The following is a 27,960-nucleotide window of genomic DNA, read 5'->3' as shown; positions in this document are numbered from 1 at the left end:
AACTTTGAAGCAAAATGGCCGACTTCCTGTTGGTTTTAGGGTATGTCATTATAACAAATTTTTTGAAGCTCTCGGGTTGATGAATATGTTTACCAAGTTTCGGACAAATCGGTGTCGCAGACCCTCATTCCCTATGCGCGGTCTAGGGGGCGCTGTGGTGCCATTTGGCCACGCCCACATGCGAGACCACCACAGTACGCCGAGTTGCCACAGTCCCCACGTGCGTGTAAACATTTCCTCCGTTTCTCGGCTTGGGAAAGGGGTCGAAATCGCGTTCGAAGCGGCGGAAAAAGAATAATAATAATAATTAAAGCCGCAAGCGGCTATGACGGGCCCTCGTTCCACGCCACTCGGCGTCCCCGCTACCCCCGGGCCGCTCTTCGAAACCCCCGCGCGCAACCGGACGTGGGCGGCTGCGTCGAGGGCGGTCCCTTCGTCGAACACGTGAAGTTGTGAGCAAATCGGACAACGTACGATGGAGTTACGGCAGGTTTACGGTTCGTCCACCAGGGGGTGGTAACGGGATGTGGGCCGTTGTGTTTGGGGTCGTGACCTCATCAAACATGTGAAGTTTCGAGCTGATCGGACAATGTCGATGCAAAACACGACATTTCCTGTGTCCACAAGGGGGCGTCTTGAGCGAGCTAGCGTACGATGAAATGGAGGCGTAGAGGGCCGGCCGCTGATCATGTACTGAAATTTTGAAGTGACTACGATCAAGTATGTGGGCGTGGAAGGCAAACGTAATAGCATGGCGACTAAACGAGCAGTTGGCCAACTTTGTCGCCCCCTAGCAGCCACGCCGTTTGACGTAGAGAAAAGCTTTTAATAGTGTTTGACCAGCTTGGTCTCCTGATGATCTGTAGCGAATATGAAGTCAATCGAGCAAAATCCGTGGGAGGTGGCAGTTCACGATGGAGCGCTATTCCTGTCGCCTCCACAAGGGGGCTATTAGCCGTAGCGTCATAGCGTTCATGAAATACCTTCACCAACTTGTTCGGCATGTTTTAGAAGTGGAATGAAGTTGATGGGGTCAACGATGTATTTTTAATGAATTTTAGCGCACTTCCTGTTACCACCGGGGGGCGCTATGAGTGACGTAGGAAAATAATATGTCGGATCGTTCAGGGTCACGTCCTCATCATGTGCACCAAGTTTGAAGCAGCTGCAATCAAATCTGTGGGCGTGATAGCATTTAAACCTTTTTAGCTGACTCGTGGGACTTGGCCGTGCCCTAGCAGCCACGCCCTTTGAGCTACACACCTGCGGAGCACAAGCCGTAATCAGCTTAGTCTGGAGATGTTCTCTACCCAATTTGAAGCCAATCGGGCGAACTCCCTCGGACGAGTTCGTTTTGCGTCAAAGAAATGCTAACCAAAATGGCCGACTTCCTGTTGGGTTTAGGGCGTGGCTCCAATTCAATTTTTTGTATGTTTGGGTATGATACACGTGTGTGTCGAGTTTCGTATGTGTACGACAAAGTAAGCGAAATTTGTCTATGGAGAATTTCGGAAAAACTTCAAGGGGGCGCTATAGAGGCATTTTGCCACGCCCATGGGAAACGACTCTATCCGCTGAAAGAGCTCGCCATTCTTGACCTGTGGATGAAATTTCGTGAGGACACGACTTCGTTAAAGCCACGAAAAAGGCAAACGTAATTGTACGATAAAAAATCGCCAGTCGCCGCGGCGGCACACGGACGCCGTTCGTCGTATCTTCACAGTGTTCATAATGTAGCTTCAGCAACTGGTTCTGCATGTATTAGAAGTGGAATGAAGTTGATCGGGTGAAGTATGGATTTTTAATGAATTTTTGCGTACTTCCTGTTACCACCGGGGGGCGCTATGAGCCAGGCAGGAAGTCGATACATCAAAACGTTCAGGGAGGAGCCAACGTCATGTCCTTTGAATTTCAAGTGGCTACGACGAAGTATGTGCGCGTGAAAGGCAAACGTAATTTAAATTGGGAAGATACACATTCGCCGCGGCGGCACACGGACGCCGTTGCTCGTGGGGTCAAAGCGTTAATGATGTAGCTTCACCATCCGGGTCTGCATGTTCTAGAAGTGGAACGAAGTCGATTTGGTCAACTACGTATTTTTAACGAATTTTTGTACGTTTCCTGTTACCACCAGGGGGCGCTATGAGCGACGTAGGCAAATAATATGTCGGATCGTTCAGGGTCTCGCCATAGATTTTTGCACTAAGTTTGAAGCGTCTACGATCAAGTATGTGGGCATGAGAGCCGTTCGTATTTACATGGCGAGCACCGAAACAGTCGCCAAACTTCGGGGCACGCCAGAGGCCAACCCCTTTGAGCTACAGACCTGCGGAGTACAAGTTAAGCTCAGCTAGGTCTGACGATGTTCTCTACCCAATTTGGAGCCTATCGGGCGTAACCCCTCGGAGGAGTTCGTTTTGCGTAAACCAACTTTGAAGCAAAATGGCCGACTTCCTGTAGGTTTTCGGGTATGTCATTTTATGAAATTTTTTGAAGATCTCGGGTTGATGAATATGTTTACCAAGTTTCGGACAAATCGGTGTCGCGGACCCTCATTCCCTATCCGCGGTCTAGGGGGCGCTGTGGTGCCATTTGGCCACGCCCACATGCGAGACCACTACTGAATCGCAATTTTCGGGCTTCCCCCCCTGCGTCGAAAGTTTCATCCGTTTCTCGGCTTGGGAAAGGGGTCGAAATCGCGTTCAAACGCGGAGAAGAATAAGAATAATAATAATAATAATAATAAACATTACAATATCTGGGATATTTTGCGCCAGGTCTATGCAGTACTTGGTTACTTGCTTGCTTACTTGTTGTTACTCGTCGGCTGGCACGTTGGCGCATGTGCATGTCGAATTACAATAGGGTCCTCCCTGTGACGTTGTCACTGGCTCGGGCCCTAATAATAATAAACATTTGCATTTCGGGGAATTTTGCGCCAGGTCAGTGGAGTACTTGATTACTTGGTTGGTTACTTGTTGTTACTCGTCGGCTGGCACGTTGACTAATGTGCATGTCGAATTACAATAGGGTCCTCCCTGGGACGTTGTCACAGGCTCGGGCCCTAATAACAAATAAACATTACAATATCTGGGGTTTTCGCTGCCAGGTCTATGCAGTACTTGGTTACTTGCTTGCTTACTTGTTGTTACTCGTCGGCTGGCACGTTGACTAATGTGCATGTCGAATTACAATAGGGTCCTCCCTGTGACGTTGTCACTGGCTCGGGCCCTAATTAAAGCCGCAAGCGGCTATGACGGGCCCTCGTTCCACGCCACTCGGCGTCCCGCTCCCACACCCCCCCGGTCCCCGCCTCCCCCGGGGCGCTCGTCGAAACCCCCGCGCGCCACCGGACGCGGGCGGCTGAGTCGAGGGCGGTCCCCTCATCAAACACGTGAAGTTTCGAGCAAATCGGACAATGTACGATGGAGTTACGGCAAGTTTACGGTTCGTCCACCAGGGGGCAGTAACGGGATGTGGGCCGTTGCGTTCAGGGTCGTTACCTCATCACACATGTGAAGTGTCGAGCAAATAGGACAATGTCGATGCAAAATATGGCATTTCCTGTTACCACCAGGGGGCGACATGAGTGACGTATGAAATTAATATGTCAGATCGTTCAGGGTCACGTCATCATCATGTCCAGCAAGTTTGAAGCTGCTGCGATCAAATCTGTGGGCGTGATAGCATTTAAACCTTTTTAGCTGAATTCGGGAACTTGGCCGTGCCCTAGCAGCCACGCCCTTTGACCTACACACCTGCGGAGCACAAGCCGTAATCAGCTTGGTCTGGAGATGTTCTCTACCCAATTTGAAGTGAATCGGACGAACTCCCTCGGAGGAGTTCGTTTTGCGTCAAAGAAATGCTAACCAAAATGGCCGACTTCCTGTTGGGTTTAGGGCGTGGCTCCAATTCAATTTTTTGTATGTTTGGGTATGATACAGGTGTGTGGCGAGTTTCGTATGTGTACGACAAAGTAAGCGAAATTTGTCTATGGAGAATTTCGGAAAAACTTCAAGGGGGCGCTATAGAGGCATTTAGCCACGCCCATGGGAAACGACTGTATCCGCAGAAAGAGCTCGCCATTCTTGACCTGTGGATGAAATTTCGTGACGACACGACTTCGTTAAAGCCACGAAAAAGGCAAACGTAATTGGACGTCAAAAAATCGTCAGTCGCCGCGGCGGCACACGGACGCCGTTCATCGTAGCTTCGCAGCGTTCATAATGTAGCTTCAGCAACTGGTTCTGCATGTATTAGAAGTGGAATGAAGTTCATGGGGTGAAGTATGGATTTTTAATGAATTTTTGCGTACTTCCTGTTACCACCGGGGGGCGCTATGAGCCAGGCAGGAAGTCGATACATCAAAACGTTCAGGGAGGAGCCAACGTCATGTCCTTTGAATTTCAAGTGGCTACGACGAAGTATGTGCGCGTATTTGGCAAACGTAATTTAAATTGGGAAGATACACATTCGCCGCGGCGGCACACTGACGCCGTTGCTCGTAGGGTCAAAGCGTTCATGATGTAGCTTCACCATCCGGGTCTGCATGTACTAGAAGTGGAACGAAGTCGATTTGGTCAACTACGTATTTTTAACGAATTTTTGTACGTTTCCTGTTACCACCGGGGGGCGCTATGAGCGACGTAGGCAAATAATATGTCGGATCGTTCAGGGTCTCGCCATAGATTTTTGCACCAAGTTTGAAGCGTCTACGATCAAGTATGTGGGCATGAGAGCCTTTCGTATTTACATGGCGAGCACCGAAACAGTCGCCAAACTTCGGGGCACGCCAGAGGCCAACCCCTTTGAGCTACAGACCTGCGGAGTACAAGTTAAGCTCAGCTAGGTCTGACGATGTTCTCTACCCAATTTGGAGCCGATCGGGCGTAACCCCTCGGAGGAGTTCGTTTTGCGTAAAATAAATGCTAACCAAAATGGCCGACTTCCTGTTGGTTTTTGGGCTTCGCACGAAACAAATTTTTTTCATGTCTGGGTATGATACATATGTGTACCAAGTTTGGGCAGCCTGCGGGAAAAAAAATTTTGGTCCCTATGGCCGGGGGTCAAAAGTTCTAGGGGGCGCTGTTGTGCCAATTTGCCCCGCCCACAAACGGCGATAGCATCAGACGTCAATTTTCGCAAGACCCGACGTGTGTCCCAAGTTTCGTCCGTTTCCCGGCTTGGCAAAGGGGTCAAAATGGGGTTTAAAGAGGGGGAATAATAATAATAATAATAATTAAAGCCGCAAGCGGCTATGACGGGCCCTCGTTCCACGCCACTCGGCGTCCCGCTCCCACGACCCCCCGGTCCCCGCCTCCCCCGGGTCGCTCTTCGAAACCCCCGCGCGCCACCGGACGTGGGCGGCTGCGTCGAGGGAGGTCCCCTCATCGAACACGTGAAGTTTCGAGCAAATCGGACAATGTACGATGGAGTTACGGCAAGTTTACCGTTCGTCCACCAGAGGGCAGTAACGGGATGTGGGCCGATTTGTTCAGGGTCGTTACCTCATCAAACACGTGAAGTTTCGAGCAAATCGGACAATGTACAATGGAGTTACGGCAAGTTTACGGTTCGTCCACCAGGGGGCAGTAACGGGATGTGTGACGTTGCGTTCGGGGTCGTTGCCTCATCACACATGTGAAGTTTCGAGCAAATCGGACAATGTCGATGCAAAATATGTCATTTCCTGTTACCACCGGGGGGCGCTATGAGTGACGTATGAAAGTAATATGTCGGATCGTTCAGGGTCACGTCATCATCATGTGCACCAAGTTTGAAGCCGCTGCGATCAAATCTGTGGGCGCGTTAGCATTTAAACCTTTTTAGCTGAATTAGGCAACTTGGCCGTGCGTTAGCAGCCACGCCCTTTGACCTACACACCTGCGGAGCACAAGCCGTAATCAGCTTGGTCTGGAGATGTTCTCTACCCAATTTGAAGTGAATCGGGCGAACTCCCTCGGAGGAGTTCGTTTTGCGTCAAAGAAATGCTAACCAAAATGGCCGACTTCCTGTTGGGTTTAGGGCGTGGCTCCAATTCAATTTTTTGTATGTTTGGGTATGATACAGGTGTGTGTCGAGTTTCTTATGTGTACGGCAAAGTAAGCGAAATTTGTCTATGGAGAATTTCAGAAAAACCTCAAGGGGGCGCTATTGAGGCATTTAGCCACGCCCATGGGAAACGACTCTATCGGCTGAAAGAGCTCGCCATTCTTGACCTGTGTATGAAATTTCGTGAGGACACGACTTCGTTAAAGCCACGAAAAAGGCAAACGTAATTGTACGATAAAAAATCGTCAGTCGCCGCGGCGGCACACGGACGCCGTTCGTCGTATCTTCACAGCGTTCATAATGTAGCTTCAGCAACTGGTTGTGCATGTATTAGAAGTGGAATGAAGTTGATCGGGTGAAGTATGGATTTTTAATGAATTTTTGCGTACTTCCTGTTACCACCGGGGGGCGCTATGAGCCAGGCAGGAAGTCGATACATCAAAATGTTCAGGGAGGAGCCAACGTCATGTCCTTTGAATTTCAAGTGGCTACGACGAAGTATGTGCGCGTATTTGGCAAACGTAATTTAAATTGGGAAGATACACATTCGCCGCGGCGGCACACGGACGCCGTTGCTCGTAGGGTCAAAGTGTTCATGATGTAGCTTCACCATCCGGGTCTGCATGTATTAGAAGTGGAATGAAGTCGATTTGGTCAACTACGTATTTTTAACGAATTTTTGTACGTTTCCTGTTACCACCGGGGGGCGCTATGAGCGACGTAGGCAAATAATATGTCGGATCGTTCAGGGTCTCTCCATAGATTTTTGCACCAAGTTTGAAGCGTCTACGATCAAGTATGTGGGCATGAGAGCCATTCGTATTTACATGGCGAGCACCGAAACAGTCGCCAAACTTCGGGGCACGCCAGAGGCCAAGCGCTTTGACCTACAGACCTGCGGAGTACAAGATAAGCTCAGCTAGGTCTGACGATGTTCTCTACCCAATTTGGAGCCGATCGGGCGTAACCCCTCGGAGGAGTTCGTTTTGCGTAAAATAAATGCTAACCAAAATGGCCGACTTCCTGTTGGTTTTTGGGCTTCGCACGAAACAAATTTTTTTCATGTCTGGGTATGATACATATGTGTACCAAGTTTGGGCAGCCTGCGGGAAAAAAAATTTTGGTCCCTATGGCCGGGGGTCAAAAGTTCTAGGGGGCGCTGTTGTGCCAATTTGCCCCGCCCACAAACGGCGATAGCATCAGACGTCAATTTTCGCAAGACCCGACGTGTGTCCCAAGTTTCGTCCGTTTCCCGGCTTGGCAAAGGGGTCAAAATGGGGTTTAAAGAGGGGGAATAATAATAATAATAATAATTAAAGCCGCAAGCGGCTATGACGGGCCCTCGTTCCACGCCACTCGGCGTCCCCGCTACCCCCGGGCCGCTCTTCGAAACCCCCGCGCGCAACCGGACGTGGGCGGCTGCGTCGAGGGCGGTCCCCTCGTCGAACACGTGAAGTTTCGAGCAAATCGGACAACGTACGATGGAGTTACGGCAGGTTTACGGTTCGTCCACCAGGGGGCGGTAACGGGATGTGGGCCGTTGTGTTTGGGGTCGTGACCTCATCACACATGTGAAGTTTCGAGCTGATCGGACAATGTCGATGCAATACACGACATTTCCTGTGTCCACAAGGGGGCGTCTTGAGCGAGCTAGCGTACGATCAAATGGAGGCGTAGAGGGCGGGCCTCTGATCATGTACTGAAATTTTGAAGTGACTACGACCAAGTATGTGGGCGTGGAAGGCAAACGTAATAGCATGGCGACTAAACGAGCTGTTGGCCAACTTTGTCGCCCCCTAGCAGCCACGCCGTTTGACGTAGAGAAAAGCTTTTAATAGTGTTTGACCAGCTTGGTCTCCTGATGATCTGTAGCGAATATGAAGTCAATCGGGCAAAATCCGTGGGAGGTGGCAGTTCACGATGGAGCGCTATTCCTGTCGCCTCCACAAGGGGGCCATTAGCCGTAGCGTCATAGCGTTCATGAAATACTTTCACCAACTTGTTCGGCATGTTTTAGAAGTGGAATGAAGTCGATGGGGTCAACGATGTATTTTTAATGAATTTTAGCGCACTTCCTGTTACCACCGGGGGGCGCTATGAGTGACGTAGGAAAATAATATGTCGGATCGTTCAGGGTCACGCCCTCATCATGTGCACCAAGTTTGAAGCAGCTGCGATCAAATCTGTGGGCGTGATAGCATTTAAACCTTTTCAGCTGACTCGTGGGACTTGGCCGTGCCCTAGCAGCCACGCCCTTTGAGCTACACACCTGCGGAGCACAAGCCGTAATCAGCTTGGTCTGGAGATGTTCTCTACCCAATTTGAAGTGAATCGGGCGAACTCCCTCGGACGAGTTCGTTTTGCGTCAAAGAAATGCTAACCAAAATGGCCGACTTCCTGTTGGGTTTAGCGCGTGGCTGCAATTCAATTTTTTGTATGTTTGGGTATGATACACGTGTGTGTCGAGTTTCGTATGTGTACGACAAAGTAAGCGAAATTTGTCTATGGAGAATTTCGGAAAAACTTCAAGGGGGCGCTATTGAGGCATTTAGCCACGCCCATGGGAAACGACTCTATCCGCTGAAAGAGCTCGCCATTCTTGACCTGTGGATGAAATTTCGTGAGGACACGACTTCGTTAAAGCCACGAAAAAGGCAAACGTAATTGTACGATAAAAAATCGCCAGTCGCCGCGGCGGCACACGGACGCCGTTCGTCGTATCTTCACAGAGTTCATAATGTAGCTTCAGCAACTGGTTCTGCATGTATTAGAAGTGGAATGAAGTTGATCGGGTGAAGTATGGATTTTAAATTAATTTTTGCGTACTTCCTGTTACCACCAGGGGGCGCTATGAGCCAGGCAGGAAGTCGATATATCAAAACGTTCAGGGAGGAGCCAACGTCATGTCCTTTGAATTTCGAGTGGCTACGACGAAGTATGTGCGCGTGAATGGCAAACGTAATTTAAATTGGGAAGATACACATTCGCCGCGACGGCACAGGGACGCCGTTGCTCGTAGGGTCAAAGCGTTGATGATGTAGCTTCACCATCCGGGTCTGCATGTACTAGAAGTGGAACGAAGTCGATTTGGTCAACTACGTATTTTTAACGAATTTTTGTACGTTTCCTGTTACCACCGGGGGGCGCTATGAGCGACGTAGGCAAATAATATGTCGGATCGTTCAGGGTCTTGCCATAGATTTTTGCACTAAGTTTGAAGCGTCTACGATCAAGTATGTGGGCATGAGAGCCGTTCGTATTTACATGGCGAGCACCGAAACAGTCGCCAAACTTCGGGGCACGCCAGAGGCCAAGCGCTTTGAGCTACAGACCTGCGGAGCACAAGATAAGCTCAGCTAGGTCTGACGATGTTCTCTACCCAATTTGGAGCCGATCGGGCGTAACCCCTCGGAGGAGTTCGTTTTGCATAATTGAAATGCTAACCAAAATGGCCGACTTCCTGTTGAGTTTCGGGCTTCGCCAGAAGAGGATTTTTTGTTCATCTTGCATTGATAAATATGTGTGCCGACTTTGGTCCGCTTTTATTAACGTCATTTTTTTCCCTATGGGTTTTTGAGAAATTTGTAGGGGGCGCTATTTTGCCATTTGGCCACGCCCTCATGCGAGACCACCACAGATCGCAATTTTTTGGCTTCCCCCCCTGCGTGTTAAATTTCATCCGTTTCTCGGCTTGGGAAAGGGGTCGAAATCGCGTTTGAACTCGGGGAATAATAATAATAATAATAAGAATAAACATTACAATATCTGGGGTTTTCGCTGCCAGGTCTATGCAGTACTTGGTTACTTGCTTGCTTACTTGTTGTTACTCGTCGGCTGGCACGTTGACTAATGTGCATGTCGAATTACAATAGGGTCCTCCCTGTGACGTTGTCACTGGCTCGGGCCCTAATAATAATAATAAACATTACAATATCTGGGGTTTTTGCTGCCAGGTCTATGCAGTACTTGGTTACTTGCTTGCTTACTTGTTGTTACTCGCCGGCTGGCACGTTGACTAATGTGCATGTCGAATTACAATAGGGTCCTCCCTGTGACGTTGTCACTGGCTCGGGCCCTAATAATAATAATAATTAAAGCCGCAAGCGGCTATGACGGGCCCTCGTTCCACGCCACTCGGTGTCCCGCTCCCACGAACCCCCGGTCCCCGCTTCCCCCGGATCGCTCTTCGAAACCCCCGCGCGCCACCGGACGTGGGCGGCTGCGTCGAGGGCGGTCCCCTCATCGAACACGTGAAGTTTCGAGCAAATCGGACAATGTACGATGGAGTTACGGCAAGTTTACGGTTCGTCCACCAGGGGGCAGTAACGGGATGTGGGCCATTGCGTTCGGGGTCGTTGCCTCATCACACATGTGAAGTTTCGAGCAAATCGGACAATGTACGATGGAGTTACGGCAAGTTTACGGTTCGTCCACCAGGGGGCAGTAACGGGATGTGGGCCGTTGCGTTCGGGGTCGTTACCTCATCACACATGTGAAGTTTCGAGCAAATCGGACAATGTCGATGCAAAATATGTCATTTCCTGTTACCACCGGGGGGCGCTATGAGTGACGTATGAAAATAATATGTCGGATCGTTCAGGGTCACGTCATCATCATGTGCACCAAGTTTGAAGCCGCTGCGATCAAATCTGTGGGCGCGATAGCATTTAAACCTTTTTAGCTGAATCGCGGAACTTGGCCGTGCGCTAGCAGCCACGCCCTTTGACCTACAGACCTGCGGAGCACAAGCCGTAATCAGCTTGGTCTGGAGATGTTCTGTACCCAATTTGAAGTGAATCGGGCGAACTCCCTCGGAGGAGTTCGTTTTGCGTCAACGAAATGCTAACCAAAATGGCCGACTTCCTGTTGGGTTTAGGTCGTGGCTCCAATTCAATTTTTTGTATGTTTGGGTATGATACATGTGTGTGTCGAGTTTCGTATGTGTACTGCAAAGTAAGCGAAATTTGTCTATGGAGAATTTCGGAAAAACTTCAAGGGGGCGCTATAGAGGCATTTTGCCACGCCCATGGGAAACGACTCTATCGGCTGAAAGAGCTCGCCATTCTTGACCTGCGGATGAAATTTCGTGAGGACACGACTTCGTTAAAGCCACGAAAAAGGCAAACGTAATTGTACGATAAAAAACCGTCAGTCGCCGCGGCGGCACACGGACGCCGTTCGTCGTATCTTCACAGCGTTCATAATGTAGCTTCAGCAACTGCTTCTGCATGTATTAGAAGTGGAATGAAGTTGATCGGGTGAAGTATGGATTTTTGATGAATTTTTGCGTACTTCCTGTTACCACCGGGGGGCGCTATGAGCCAGGCAGGAAGTCGATACATCAAAACGTTCAGGGAGGAGCCATCGTCATGTCCTTTGAATTTCAAGTGGCTACGACGAAGTATGTGCGCGTAATTGGCAAACGTAATTTAAATTGGGAAGATACACATTCGCCGCGGCGGCACACGGACGCCGTTGCTCGTAGGGTCAAAGTGTTCATGATGTAGCTTCACCATCCGGGTCTGCATGTATTAGAAGTGGAACGAAGTCGATTTGGTCAACTACGTATTTTTAACGAATTTTTGTACGTTTCCTGTTACCACCGGGGGGCGCTATGAGCGACGTAGGCAAATAATATGTCGGATCGTTCAGGGTCTCGCCATAGATTTTTTCACCAAGTTTGAAGCGTCTACGATCAAGTATGTGGGCATGAGAGCCGTTCGTATTTACATGGCGAGCACCGAAACAGTCGCCAAACTTCGGGGCATGCCAGAGGCCAACCCCTTTGAGCTACAGACCTGCGGAGTACAAGTTAAGCTCAGCTAGGTCTGACGATGTTCTCTTCCCAATTTGGAGCCGATCGGGCGTAACCCCTAGGAGGAGTTCGTTTTGCGTTTACAAACTTTGAAGTAAAATGGCCGACTTCCTGTTGGGTTTCGGGCTTTGCTATAGGAGGATTTTGTGTTCAGCTTCCATTGATGAACATGTGTGGCGATTTTGGTCCGCTTTCGTTAACGTCGTTTTTTTCCCTATGGGTTTTTGGGAAAATTGTAGGGGGCGCTATTTAGCCATTTGGCCCCGCCCAAATGCGACACTGGCATCATACGTCAATTTTCGCGAAGCCCCACGAGGCTACAAAGTTTCGTTCGTTTCTCGGCTTGGCAAAGGGGTCAAAATGTCAATTGAATCGTCGGAAGAATAATAATAATAATAATAATAATAATAATAATTAAAGCCGCAAGCGGCTGTGACGGGCCCTCGTTCCACGCCACTCGGCGTCTCGCTATCCCCGGGCCGCTCTTCGAAACCCCCGTGCGCCACCGGACGCGGGCAGCTGCGTCGAGGGCGGTCCCCTCGTCGAACACGTGAAGTTTCGAGCAAATCGGACAACGTACGATGGAGTTATGGCAAGTTTACGGTTTGTCCACCAGGGGGCGGTAACGGGATGTGGGCCGTTGCGTTCAGGGTCGTTACCTCATCACACATGTGAAGTTTCGAGCTGATCGGACAATGTTGATGCAAAATATGGCATTTGCTGTTACCACCGGGGGGCGCTATGAGTGACGAATTAAATTAATATGTCAAATCGTTCAGTGTCACGCCATTATCATATCCAGCAATTTTGAAGCTGCTGCGATGAAATCTGTGGGCGCGATAGCATTTAAACCTTTTTAGCTGAATTTGGCAACTTGGCCGTGCGCTAGCAGCCACGCCCTTTGACCTACACACCTGCGGAGCACAAGCCGTAATCAGTTTAGTCTGGAGATGTTCTGTACCCAATTTGAAGTCGATCGGACGAACTCCATCGGAGGAGTTCGTTTTACGTCAAAAAAATGCTAACCAAAATGGCCGACTTCCTGTTGGGTTTAGGGCGTGGCTCCAATTCAACTTTTTGTATGTTTGGGTATGATACACGTGTGTGCCGAGTTTCGTATGTGTACGACAAAGTAAGCGAAATTTGTCTATGGAGAATTTCGGAAAAACTTCAAGGGGGCGCTATTGAGGCATTTAGCCACGCCCATGGGAAATGACTCTATCCGCTGAAAGAGCTCGCCATTCTTGACCTGTGGATGAAATTTCGTGAGGACACGACTTCGTTAAAGCCACGAAAAAGGCAAACGTAATTGTACGATAAAAAATCGTCAGTCGCCGCGGCGGCACACGGACGCCGTTCATCGTATCTTCACAGCGTTCATAATGTAGCTTCAGCAACTGGTTCTGCATGTATTAGAAGTGGAATGAAGTTGATCGGGTGAAGTATGGATTTTTAATGAATTTTTGCGTACTTCCTGTTACCACCGGGGGGCGCTATGAGCCAGGCAGGAAGTCGATACATCAAAACGTTCAGGGAGGAGCCAACGTCATGTCCTTTGAATTTCAAGTGGCTACGACGAAGTATGTGCGCGTAATTGGCAAACGTAATTTAAATTGGGAAGATACACATTCGCCGCGGCGGCACACGGACGCCGTTGCTCGTAGGGTCAAAGCGTTCATGATGTAGCTTCATCATCCGGGTCTGCATGTATTAGAGGTGGAACGAAGTCGATTTGGTCAACTATGTATTTTTAACGAATTTTTGTACGTTTCCTGTTACCACCGGGGGGCGCTATGAGCGACGTAGGCAAATAATATGTCGGATCGTTCAGGGTCTCTCCATAGATTTTTGCACCAAGTTTGAAGCGTCTACGATCAAGTATGTGGGCATGAGAGCCGTTCGTATTTACATGGCGAGCACCGAAACAGTCGCCAAACTTCGGGGCACGCCAGAGGCCAAGCGCTTTGAGCTACAGACCTGCGGAGCACAAGTTAAGCTCAGCTAGGTCTGACGATGTTCTCTGCCCAATTTGGAGCCGATCGGGCGTAACCCCTCGGAGGAGTTCGTTTTGCGTAAACCAACTTTGAAGCAAAATGGCCGACTTCCTGTTGGTTTTAGGGTATGTCTGTAAGGCGATTTTTTGTAGATCTGTGGTTGATGAATATGTTTACCAAGTTTCGGACAAATCGGTGTCGCAGACCCTCATTCCCTATGCGCGGTCTAGGGGGCGCTGTGGTGCCATTTGGCCACGCCCACATGCGAGACCACCACTGAACGCTAAGTTGCCACAGTCCCCACGTGCGTGCAAAGTTTCGTCCGTTTCTCGGCTTGGGAAAGGGGTCGAAATGGCGTTCGAAGTGGCATAATAATAATAATAAGAAAAATAAACATTACAATATCTGGGGTATTTTGCGCCAGGTCTATGCAGTACTTGGTTACTTGCTTGCTTACTTGTTGTTACTCGTCGGCTGGCACGTTGATTTATGTGCATGTCGAATTACAATAGGGTCCTCCCTGTGACGTTGTCACTGGCTCGGGCCCTAATAATAAAAAGAAACACTACAATATCTGGGGTTTTCGCTGCCAGGTCTATGCAGTACTTGGTTACTTGCTTGCTTACTTGTTGTTACTCGTCGGCTGGCACGTTGACTAATGTGCATGTCGAATTACAATAGGGTCCTCCCTGGGACGTTGTCACAGGCTCGGGCCCTAATAATAATAATTAAAGCCGCAAGCGGCTATGACGGGCCCTCGTTCCACGCCACTCGGCGTCCCGCTCCCACGCCCCCCCGGTCCCCGCTTCCCCCTGGGCGCTCTTCGAAACCCCCGCGCGCCACCGGACGTGGGCGGCTGCGTCGAGGGCGGTCCCCTCATCAAACACGTGATGTTTCGAGCAAATCGGACAATGTACGATGGAGTTACGGCAAGTTTACGGTTCGTCCACCAGGGGGCAGCAACGGGATGTGGGCCGTTGTGTTCAGGGTCGTTACCTCATCAAACACGTGAAGTTTCGAGCAAATCGGACAATGTACGATGGAGTTACGGCAAGTTTACGGTTCGTCCACCAGGGGGCAGTAACGGGATGTGTGCCGTTGCGTTCGGGGTCGTTGCCTCATCACACATGTGAAGTTTCGAGCAAATCGGACAATGTCGATGCAAAATATGTCATTTCCTGTTACCACCGGGGGGCGCTATGAGTGACGTATGAAAGTAATATGTCGGATCGTTCAGGGTCACGTCATCATCATGTGCACCAAGTTTGAAGCCGCTGCGATCAAATCTGTGGGCGCGATAGCATTTAAACCTTTTTAGCTGAATCGCGGAACTTGGCCGTGCGCTAGCAGCCACGCCCTTTGACCTACACACCTGCGGAGCACAAGCCGTAATCAGGGCGGTCTGAGGATGATGTGTAGCGAATATGAAGCCGATCGGGCGTAACCCCTAGGAGGAGTTCGTTTCTGATGGACCGCAATACGTGGCGCCGCCACACGGGGGCAATTAGCCGTAGCCTCAAAGCGTTCGTAATGTAGCTTCACCGATTTGTTTCACATGTATCAGAAGTGGAACGAAGTTGCTGGGGTGAACTATGTAGGAGTTCGTCCAAATACGTCAAAATTTCAATCCAAAATGGCCGACTTCCGGTTGGGTTTAGGGCGTGGCTCCAAGAGGATTTTTTGTGTGTCTCGCCAAGTTCTACAACCCCACCAAATTTCATGCATGTAGGTGAAACTGAGAAGTGGGGCTCGCCGTTTACAATTTTCTAGGGGGCGCTATTTAGCCATTTTGGCACGCCCATTTTGAACGACTTCAAAAAACAAAATTTTTGGCCCGTCCCAATGTGCATGCCAAATATTGTTCGTTTTACGGCATGTTCAGGCCTCCAAAAAGGCGATTTACTATTGGAAAGAATAATAAAAAATAATAATAATAAACATTACAATATCTGGGGTTTTCGCTGCCAGGTCTATGCAGTACTTGGTTACTTGCTTGCTTACTTGTTGTTACTCGTCGGCTGGCACGTTGACTAATGTGCATGTCGAATTACAATAGGGTCCTCCCTGGGACGTTGTCACAGGCTCGGGCCCTAATAAAAAGAAACACTACAATATCTGGGGTTTTCGCTGCCAGGTCTATGCAGTACTTGGTTACTTGCTTGCTTACTTGTTGTTACTCGTCGGCTGGCACGTTGACTAATGTGCATGTCGAATTACAATAGGGTCCTCCCTGGGACGTTGTCACAGGCTCGGGCCCTAATAAACATTACAATATCTGGGGTTTTTGCTGCCAGGTCTATGCAGTACTTGGTTACTTGCTTGCTTACTTGTTGTTACTCGTCGGCTGGCACGTTGACTAATGTGCATGTCGAATTACAATAGGGTCCTCCCGGTGACGTTGTCACTGGCTCGGGCCCTAAATATACTGTAAATATACAAACCGAAAGTAAACCAGAATCACGAAGTCAAGAGATCTTACTGAGGTAAACACAATTGTCATTGGAGACTTTATCTAGATCAGCAAATAGATAAGATAAAAATAAGATGAGATAAGATTTATTTGTCATATACACAATTATACACAGTACAATGTGCAGTGGAATGTGTAATTGTACCTGCTTCCAGAAATAATAAAATAAAAAGATATGTGTTAAATGTTAGAATATAAGATATATATGACTAAATATGACAGTGGAGTATTATTGTATGAATGTATAAAGTGCATAAAGTGAGTGTGCTGACGTGCAAATGTCGAGCGTCCAATGGTTAAAAGGTTACTGCTCAGAGTTGAACAAATGAATGGCTTGAGGGTTAATAGACATAGGGACACCGAGAGCACTTTATAAAGTCCTGTGATTATTTGATTCAGTTAGTGTTTCTGGAGAAATAAAAAAGGGTTTTATTCAATAAAACAACTGAATAGGGGCAAGACCCTTTCCATTTGACTAAAAATAGGAAATAAACTTAATCTTGAAGTTTTGGGTTGTATATAGAGGACATGTGTGGGAGGTGTACTTATAGAATTATGATGAAAGCATACGTATATTAACACATGGCTGTCAATTTATAGTCTCTGAGATGTATATACACTGATGCTCAACCCCTAAACTGGGTGATTTTACCATCAGTGTGTGAGGGTTAACAGTGGGCCTCATTCAAGGAGAAGCAGAATTGAGATGTACAGAACTCTTCATATGCAGTCGTAAGGGAAATCTGTGTACTCTGCTTTCAGAGCTAAAGCAATGAGACCACGGAGATGAGATGGATGAATACCCTCAGGGAGATCATGAGGATGAAAGATGAAGACATGATGGTGGAAGGAAAGGGGAAAAAAAGATGTGGTGGATCTGAAAGCGTTTTCATTTTTTCTCATTACATTTTCTGGTTCCCAATGTAGTGACTCGCAAGAAGTGACACGAGTTGAGGAATGAAGAGAGAGTTTGCCACAGAGGAGGCCATTGAAGGCAGTTTATATTCCACTTCATTAAAAGAGGACACCTTATTGATGAAGCAGGCCTACCAGATATAGACCAAGCCCAACCTCTGAATCACAGCTAAGGCTGAAAATGAAACTGCCAACACTAAGTGCCAATGTTATCAGTTGGAAACTGGGGCTAAAAGTGTCACTTACTGTGAACTATACTCACATTTTTTCCAATTCTCGTTATGATGTGTTGCTCAGATGAAGCTCAGATCACCCTTTAAAACTCTAGTGACTTCTTGTGGATGGTACGCTATGTCTTACCACAAAAAGTACTGAGTATTTGCTTTTTCCCTCCATGCTACTGGGCAGCGAAAATATGTGTCAGCATTTTTTCTTCTGCACTGTGGAGTAAATAAAGAGAGAGTTTGTAGACAACAAGACACAACAAGAGACTCAACACTGCAGAAACTAGAGGGAATGGGAGAAATATTAGGAGAGAGGAAAGTGTTCTCAGTCTTTATCTGTCTCATCAGTAATCCCTTGGGAGACGAGATAATCACTCATGTCCTGTTTACATAATCATGCCTTTTTATTATAATTGCCTTTCACTGTATCATTTCTTGAGCCCAGACTCTTGTCAGCTCTTAGCTCTTGAAGATACATCTTTAAGAAGTAATGCATGTTGATTATCTCTGGTTTCCTTTTTGCTAATTTCCCTTCAAAACTATTTTATAAAGAGTCAGACTGACTTCACTCTGATGAGTAACAGAAATGCGTAACATAAATGTACCAGCTATAGGATTGCTTTGAAGAGGACATATGCCAGCAAGATGACTGATGACTCGTTGAAATGAATGAGATATATCATAACATTCATACCTTCTTTTGTTACATGTGTACATTTCTGCAAAGTACTTTGTGTAGGCAGTGTATGTTGTTGTGGTTGTGTGATGCTAGAGATTGCGATGTTCTGAAAACTGAAGCCAACCTGAACTCTCAGTTCCACCCAAACACTTTGACCTGAGGTCCAACCCAGGACCCACTGTGCTGCAAATTTGCTGGAAAAACATTCAGATGCTACTGTACACCGGACAATCTTCAATCCAAATCACTCGAATACTCAGTTGAAACTTGAAAAATAGTGCAGCTTCATCACCCACCTCTATCGCTCACTCACCCAGTCACAGAAATTTGGGTATGCGGTGTTGGACTATGGCCAGCCTTCAAACTTTTTGTGATTTCAATGAGGTGTCTTAATGTCTTTCAAGGGGTCAGTGCATTAGCAAACATAACAGTAGTAATGTTTCTCAGATATATTCAGCTAAAATTCGTTCCCAGTTATAACCCATGCTTATAATCGCTTTACCTACATTACTGTAAATAATGATATTCAAAGATGTGTATACTCGGTGAACGTGTTTAGAATCACTGAATTCTGACATTGTTCCTTTGTCCCATTCGTCTTATGGTTAATCTCCGTCATTCTGCTTTCAATCCTCAGCTTCTGACAGTTCCAGTTATGGGATTTCTTCCATCCTTCATTTGTCCTCGCTCATTCGTTCCAACCTCCCATTCTTACACAACAGCCCCAACCCCCTTGCGCTACTTGAAAATGTTGCCCTCTCTCTCTGTTTGTTCTGTAAGTGTGTATGCTCCGTGTCTGTCTCCATGCTGTATGACAGCAAGGCTTAAGTTGTCAGAGGCATCTTCGACAATGATGAGCCCAAATTCCACCATTCAGCTACAGTACAGGCAGACCGACAGTCACTTTTAAAAAAAACTTTTCCTCACTTTTTTTTTTGCACTTCCTCTTCCCCACTTTCCCTTTTTTAACTGAGATAGAAGAGTCTCATCCTCCCCCCTCTGCCTCTCTCTCTCTTGACTTCATCCTCTCAGGCAGACTGCTAATTCAATCTTGCCCCTTGTACCCCTGACACTGCTGAGAGGAGAGCAGCCACTAGACAGGCACGTGGGCAATAATGTAAATCATCAGACAGGCAGACAGACAAAATCTCATCTGAAAGTGCCAAATGTATTGATTTTTGACTGATTTTAGTTATTTCAAGCTTAGGACTGCAACACACACACACACACACACGCACACACAAAATAAAAATAAAGTTAAGGAAGGACTCAAGGAAAAGCATACAGTTGCTATAATAGAGGAGGAAATCTACTGCACTTGGAACTTGCTGTAATGTCTGCATGGCAATATATTTCCACATATATCGTGCCTCCAAAGACACAACAGATTGGTGAGGGCTGCTCTTGAGGGTGACTCATTTCTCAGTTTTAAAGAAGTGAAAAGCCAATACTTGACCTGTAATGTATGTACTGTCTGTATGTACTGTACATATATAGAGCACACACCGAACTGTAGATAAAGTGTAGTCTGACGGCTCTATCTCTGATCAAAACCACAACATTTTCAGTCTTTTAGAGATTTTAGAGTTGTACGGCAACAAACAAGAAAAATCTTAAAATGCATACAGTACAATATCAGTGCTGAGAAACAAACAGACAGGGAAATTGTATGACAGTGAATAAGATGGGAAAGAATAAGCAGAGGACTTCAGCACCCTTTGGTTTATCATGGGGAATGTAAGACTGCAGGCAAACAGAATGGGTGAATGTGAAGCCTACACAACACAGCACATATTGGGAGTTCAGCAGGGAGTGTGGGTAGCAAGTAGCAGAGCATGTGAAGAGATTTTGGTGTCAACTTATAAAAAAAAAAAAAAAGCACATCCACAAATGGATTATCGTTTTCCTTGCCATTGTAAATGGTTCCGTTTTCAACATTTCTGTCAGGAAATAAAGAATGGATCTTAACATGTGTAAAATCTGACACATTTATGTCATTGAGATCTGTGATTTTATACCATTTTGTATCCATCCTGAAATAATCTTGATTTTACACGCGTGTGGGAGTGTTTAACCTTGATGGAGGCACTTTGTGTTGATACCATTGATTGGTGGTATAATTACAAACTGAACATTTTATTATTATCAAAGCTTGACAATTCTGGAAAACTTGTGTAATTCATATTTAAGTATGTGTGCAGTAAATGCTCATGTTCCTTTTTTTTCTCCATGTGGCTGCCATCAGGAGGACAAGCTGTTCACTTAGTTTTCTGCCAAAGGAGATATTTTGAAAACAGTACAGTTTGTGTATTCACCATGGAGGTAATTGTTTGCATGATACTAATTCCCAGCTTCCTCGCAACACAGAGGGCTTCATTTAAGTGTCATTCTGAATCTAAATGAACTAAACTGAACTTTATTCCTGTAAATGAGGTTATTCACTCTCCTGGTCCGTGTCTGTATTTGCTAACCCTGACCGCTGCCTGCAATTTGTGACATTAGCTGGTAAATTAGCGTATTCATGTTGTCTTTTATCATATTCTATGCTTTCTTAATAAAAGTGACTGGTTAATTACTACTTGTATATACTATGCATTCTTTGTATAAAACAAGTGGATCTTTCATCTATTTGTGAAACGTATCTGAGTTCGTATCAAAGTTCATTTGCTAATGTGACAGCTTAAGCTTTGCCCAGGGCTCAATAAATCATCTTCATATCACATTCGTTCTCTCCACAGTCACCAGACCTCACCTCCTTCAAACATCAGATAAGGGAAAAGAGAAAAACATGTTGATCATCATCACAAGGCATCTGACATTAAGCAAAAAGGAAAATGTAATGAGTTATGACTAAGCAAACTGTGGACGTAACACACTGGTAATTTATGGGGAAATGATGAAACTGCATGTATAAACAAAAAAGTGCAATGCTGTTTGATATCACTTGAGTAAAAAAAATGTTTTTCATAAATGATAAAACAAAATAGCTTTCCAGATGACTTTTTTTTCAATGTTCTATGTACATAATAAACAACCCAAGCTGTGAATACACCTACTGTATGTAAAACTGCTATTAATGTTTACCAGGAATTTGCACAAACCTGTGCAAGATGATATAGTTTATGTTCTATGCACGAGGCCCAACTCCAATAGAAAGTCTACAGTACACAGACTAACATTTAAACAATTCACTCTCCTCTGGTTCTATTTGAAGATAATCTCTTGAGTGTACACTAATAGGGATTTATCCCCAAGCGGCTCCACTCTTTACACAAAATATCAAGGGTCAAGGATATCACTGTTATCCCTGTATGGAAGTCAATGGTTGGTTACCAATATTCAAACAAGCAATACAATACATAGATTTTTTTTTAAACAAAAAACAAAAGAGAAGCAGGTGGAGACATAATAAATGTTGTAGAGTTAGCTGTATCACCACCACTTACAAAAAAACTTGAGGCGAGCGATAGCCATACAACTTCGGACACAAGCTGAAGCAAATACATGCCTCTGTACCTGGCAGGTTATTAAAGCAGATATCAGTGGAATGTTTTTGTTAATATAAGTCCTAAATAGTCCTATTTTCCGTCAGCAATCACTTACATGAAGTATTTCAGCCTAAACACGAGTCTCTCCGTCACTCTGCTCTGCTGTAACCCGAGGAGAAAATTTTCCTTGTGGGATACAAGTGTTATCCAATGAGGAGAGAGAACGGCATGAAGGGCTGTGTGTGCAGCCAAGGGATGCGCGTGAATGTGGTGACGTAGCACGAGGACCAATTGATGCCTGACAAGGGCGGGGGCTGCTAACTCATGGTGCGTTCAAAGAAACTCGTACTTTGTGTTTTTCCTTCCTGTGAAGTCATACCAGTTCGATCTGGTACGAGTTCACGGGTCGGAAGTTACGAGTGGCCGTTATAGGGAACTTTCACAGACAACAGGATGGTAAAAACACGAGCTACGGGTTACCTGGAACGCTACCAAGTCGTAGTTGTGACTTGAAGCTGTAACTTACGGTTTCAAAAGCCTGCCTTGAACGCAGCATTAGCCGAAACGGCCGTGAAGCTGATATCTGCTTTAAGTGTGTACTCTATTTTTAAGTAGTTGTGAGGGATATGCATGACGATGCAGTAGCACAAACATGAGTCACCAGTGGCCTTATGAGACTGTATGAATCTGATTTTAAAGTGAAAACATGAGGTTTAAGGATTTTCTCACCCTCTCTTTCCCCTTTGTGTTTGTCTCTTTTTTCATTATTGTTGCAGATGGGAAATGCCTCAGAAACATTTCTGCTCATATCCAGAATATCAAAGGACAATGACATCATCATGGGAACAATCTACACCATTTTTGGTGAGTGACATTTTTTCACTCAGACTTGTACAATTTAACTGTATGAATGTGTCCTCACAGCCCTGTATACACTGTCACTCTGTCTACCAGGTGTGTTGTCAGTGCTGGGGAACGGGATCCTGTTGTTTGTGGCCTATAGAAAGAAGTCTTCCCTGAAACCAGCAGAGTTCTTTGTGGTTAATCTGGCCATCAGTGACCTAAGCATGACCATCACCCTGTTCCCGCTGGCCATCCCCTCAGCCTACGCTCACATGTGAGTAATCACTCACGTTTCCACCATGCTCTCTCTTTATCATCTGGTCTGTCGCTATGCCATCTTTACATTCAATATATTCCAGAGAAGAAACATTACAGTAGTAACAACAATTTTAATTACACACAAAAGTGTAGTTACCTGTGTGTATTGACACATCCCCTCATTTTTACAGGCAAAACAGAATGACGCTATAAGAGTCTGAATAAATTGAGACAGTACAATTTTGGATCACATAGCTTTACCTTGACATGAATGATTATAAACCATGGAAACCGCTTTAACCTTCTTTTTTTAAGTATTTAGGGGGCTTTTTTTTTGTCTTTAATGGACAGGAGAGTCGAGAGACTATATATATCTTATCTTAATATCTTATGTGTATGTGTGTTTTTTTTAAGGCGAGACAAAAACACACAGATTTTGGGCTATTTTTCTTCCTGATCATGTATTCTTTTAGAAAAGTCAAAAGAAATGGTAGAAAATCCACATTAATATGGTTATTTTACTTCATTTTGTCTTCTATCGTCAGTAGATTTCTCCTAAATTTACCAAAGGTTAGCATGCTATTGTGACATACTTTGCTGTGCCTGTTGTCTGACACATGTCATGTCAGGTATCATTGTAAAGCTCTTTCTCTCCTGAACAATTATGTAGATGTATGTTGATTTCTGTCTATATTCTGAAGGTTTTTACAGAGGGGATTGTTGATATATTATTCAAAGCCTGATTTATACAATGTTTTGTTCCTAAAATCAGGGCAAAATTAGATTTTTTAGGGCTCGAGACAGTATTTTCTCATTTACAGAGCGATAAAAAGAGATATCCAAAATCCCCTCTGTAAAAACTCCTGACTCTAATATGTCAACAAAATAAAACAAGAATTTTGAAAGTGGCTTTATCCATTGTTCAGATTTCGGTTCTGGAAATGAAGTGATAAACTTGGGAAGTTTCATGGTGATATCTGTTAGTTTTTTCCCCCCCCTATTCACCTGTAGTGTCTCCCCTTAAGAAAAAGAAAAAACAAGTAGTGTAGCAGCGAAAATTAGAACCCACACCTCATTGTTTCTAAAATCCACACTATGTTCCTTAGGGGAGTTAATTAAAAAATTGCATTAAAAAGGGTAATGAAATGTTGCAATTTATGACACTGTGCCTCATTCTCTTGTATTATCCCATATCATTTCCTTGCTTTTTAAATCCCCTGATCATTTGAAGGGGAACAGCTGTCATATGTGTTATGATTGGGTTAAAATGCTTCACTGCTCACTTCACTGTGAAATGACCCAAGGGGGAGCCGAGAAAATGTATTACCTGTTTCATTTACTGGCTATAAATCGCATAATTTGGCAGAAGGTTTTTGCAGGGAAATATTGCTGTCATATATGGAAGATGCTCCGTAACAAATTTTTTTCCCTCTCTCTGTTCAGGTGGTTGTTTAATAAGACGGTCTGTACTGTCTACGCCTTCTGTGGTGTTTTGTTTGGTCTGAGCAGTCTGACCAACCTCACAGTGCTCTCCTCTGTCTGCTGGCTCAAAGTCTGCTGCCCAAACTACGGTAGGACATTGCATTACATCTGCAACTACTATCACAATAACACACCTATTTTCCAGGGGAATAATATTCTGAATATTCATTTATTGATTCTGATTATTAAAGAGAGCTATATTGATAACCACATTCCTGAGAATCTCTAATCCTGCCCTCCTGGCTAGCTGAAGGTCTCACATCAGAGAAGACAAAAATTAAAGCAGTGAAGCGAGCAACTCAAGGGCTTGTTCCAAATTAAAAGTGGCTGTGTTGCAATAATGTTAATGTTCAGGGCCATGTTTTAACCTCTTTAAACAGCAGGCTATGCAAATAAGGAGATGTTTACAAGGCCTTTTAATGTACTCCCTTCCCATTTTAATGTATTCCCCTGCTGGGCCTCAGTTTGAAAAGCTCACAAACCATCCAATTATTGGAACTGCACAATTAACTGGTTGCATGTGCCGGCTCTGTCCACTCTGTCAGAGTTTGCTAATGAATTTCAATATGTGCCATTTAGTTTACAGAGGGCCAAAGTGAAGGAATATTGAACAGTGAGTTTCTTTAACCACTTTCATTAGAAATATTAATAAGCCCCAGAAATGTGTTCAAACTAGAGACTGCAGTTTCAGCGACTTTGTATAAGTGACTCAGTTCACTTTATCAGGCAGGAGGTTGTGATAAAGACACACTCTGTGCCTCTGTCCCTATGCTTAGCGTTTATAAGTGTGTGTTTTATAACACAATTTAATGTGTTTGGGGGAGTGGTACTGTGTATGGTATTAGTCGACAAGCCCTTCCCATGAAGACTCTTTACCATTTATTTGGCTTTGTTTGCTCCTTTATACACAACCCTGCATTGTCCACTGGAAACATTACAGTTTTTCACTGTAATACATTCATAATAATAATAGTGTGGGCAGCTGTGGCTCAGGAGGTAGAGCAGGTTGTTCCCTAACCAGAAGGTCGGAGGTTAGATTCCAGGCTCCCTCCAGTCGACATGTCGAAGTGTCCTTGGGCAAGACACTGAACCCACACTTGCCCCCTGATGAGTGCATTGGGTGTATGAATGTGTGTGAACGGTTATTTTCCTGCCCTGTGTCTATTATTTGAATGTGTGTGTGAAAGGGTGAATGTGACCTACAGTGTAAAGCACTCAGAGTTGTCCGAGAGATTAGAAAAGCGCTATGCAAGTGCAAGTCCATTTACCATTTACCAATATATATCCTCTCACAGCTACAGTAGATAGGGTTATTATTAAATATTTATAATCTGCCGACAAAGGGGGGCTTAGGTTGTAGCAAACAAGCTGATTACTTGGTGCATTATTTGTCATGTATTGACCCTAAAAATGGTGTCAGTTGTCTCTTACATTGTTGTTAAGGTGAGGGAATGTAGGGCTGACCCGATTATCATATTTTGGTAATCGAAGCTTCGCGGACATTAAATCGATTTTAATCGAAGCTTCAACGGCCGGTGGGGTGCGTGTTCGCTTCGGGAGGAGGGAGGAGGGGGGACCGTAACGTCTGACCGGGGGGCGCGATCGTAGCAGAAATAATGAAAGTAATGGCAAACAAACACTGCATATCTCCAAAATCAGGCAGGTTTTCAGGATGCCGAGTCGCCTACTCATTTTAATGTAACAATTGCCGATGAGAACCGGTGTCAAAAAGGAAAAAAGGAAGAAGAAAAAAACAATCGATCACGGACTTAAAGATCGATTACCATGGTAACGAACAAAGCTTCGATTTTTTGGGGTCAGCCCTAAGGGAATGTAATAGGAAGTGATACTCCCATGAGGACAGACACATTTAGCTGCAGCTTGAAGTCCAGGCATTATGGTGCCGACAACATGAAACACTTTCCCTGACAATGTTCAGTCAAGAAGAATTCATTCACAAGCCACAGAGATCATGACGTGGCCTCACTCAGGGTTCACATTTGACGTTTAAATGTTGAGCTCAATCATAGCAGCTGTACCATTCAAATTCTTTCTCAAAGCACTGAATGGCAGCTGTTTACTGGGTCACAATGGTGTCAAGGTGAAAGACTTATGTTTTCATTGTAATCTAGTTCAGTTTAAGGTAAGCTGTTCTCTGTTACCAATCCACCATCAGAGCTCAGGAGAATAAAACCTGTGAGAGATAAACATATGCCAGAGATGGCTCAGACCCTATTTCCACTTTATATTTTCAAATGTCTCATGACCTGATAAGTACAGACTGATAAATAGATTAATACACTTTCAATTACACCTGCCACGTGTACCCCTCCTTGTTGATCCAAAGGGTAGAGGTAATGCAGCTCAAGCTGTTAGATAATACTGAAGTACTAAGTATGCACATCAGGCCAATGAACAACTACTCACAGACTGACACGAGCCAAAACCTTTCTCATCTTCCTGACCCTCATTCATGCCACATTTTCACCCACACAGATCATTTAATGATTGGACTGATCAGGGATCAGATAGAGGCTTCAACATCTTTTGTATGACTTTCAGGGTTGAAATTGCCAAGACCATTTCCTGACGCTTTAATAAGGCAGGGAGAATGGCAGCTAATTTTGCTGCCGTTATCACAGAGAACAGACCCTGAAGAGGCTTCTTCAACGGACTGCTTATTACTAGCATAATAAAACATGAGAGCAGTAAAGATAATCTATCTTTCTTTGAGAGACAGATGCATTTGCACCTACTCAACATCCATCTAGAATAGCAATTGGAGCCATGTGAGTTCTCATCTGTTTTTTGGATTCATTTGCACTTCAATAAGAACTATTCTTTTAAAAAGAAGAAGACATATCTCATCTAAATATCTATTTTCTGTTTTGCTTACATGCATTTTTTTAGCTTTCAATATGTTACGGGGTCTTCATCAGTTTATAGGAATTTGCTCCATTTTCATGGAAATGAATCTGCTGAATTGCAAGGTCAAATCAGGCTTAATTTACATGTAACCAATCCAAGTCCAATTAATGAGGCAATATGGATTAAGTCATTGCAGCCTCGCAGCTAGCATCCCAATAACAGAGCCAATACCATTCAATGATGAATACCATGTACTAATAAGTAGACACTGAGTTGTCCATTGTTTTGTCAGATTACTTTAAATTCAACGTTAATTATAATTGCGTGACATGTTACAATAGTGTGCAGTCTGATGTAGCAAGGTCACTGATTGGTCAGTGGTGTTGCCTTGAAGCAGGAAGGACCTGTGGTTGAACCCAAGTCTGGTTTGGGTTTCCACTGCTTTATTTGTGTGACTTTGTCCCAGATGGCAAAGTTCTGCAAGTTAGGTAGAAAATGATAATAATGAAATCCTCTTTAGTCACAATTAAAAGCACATCATTGGAGGTTGAATGTTAATTAGTTGCATTTGCAAATTTGCAGTTCTGTCAATCAGCACTTTGAAATTGTCAATGGAGAACAGGAAAACCAAGACATGTCCAAGGAGGCCAATCCATTGTAATCTTAAAACATTCAACCTCCACTGCTAATATAGATGTTTCTGTAGATTTCCTGGTGATCAGTGGAGACGTCTGTGAAGATTTCAGTGTTATTATGCAAATTAATTCTGATGATGTTCAAGGGCAATAATAAAGTCGACTAATTAATGAGTTAGGATTGCTTTCTGTTTTGGATTAAATGTATGCTATCATTCATTTTGGGATTTATCTCTCT

At 45.2% G+C, this 27,960-nt stretch overlaps 1 protein-coding gene across 1 annotated transcript in view; it reads left to right on the top strand.

The window, feature by feature from the left end:
- opn7b (opsin 7, group member b) overlaps window positions 1–27,960 on the top strand; it is a 90,470-nt gene that overhangs the window by 50,905 nt on the left and 11,605 nt on the right. Inside the window, exons 2-4 of the mRNA XM_083975404.1 lie at window positions 22,413–22,500; window positions 22,591–22,753; window positions 24,181–24,308. Coding sequence (XP_083831530.1) covers window positions 22,413–22,500; window positions 22,591–22,753; window positions 24,181–24,308 — 379 coding nt within the window. The remainder of the gene's footprint in view (window positions 1–22,412; window positions 22,501–22,590; window positions 22,754–24,180; window positions 24,309–27,960) is intronic.

This window comes from Trachurus trachurus (assembly GCF_905171665.1).
Source record: "Trachurus trachurus genome assembly, chromosome: 7".
Taxonomy (NCBI): domain Eukaryota; kingdom Metazoa; phylum Chordata; class Actinopteri; order Carangiformes; family Carangidae; genus Trachurus; species Trachurus trachurus.
Note: the sequence above shows the minus strand (reverse complement) of the source record. Positions and strands in the feature narration are given on the sequence as shown.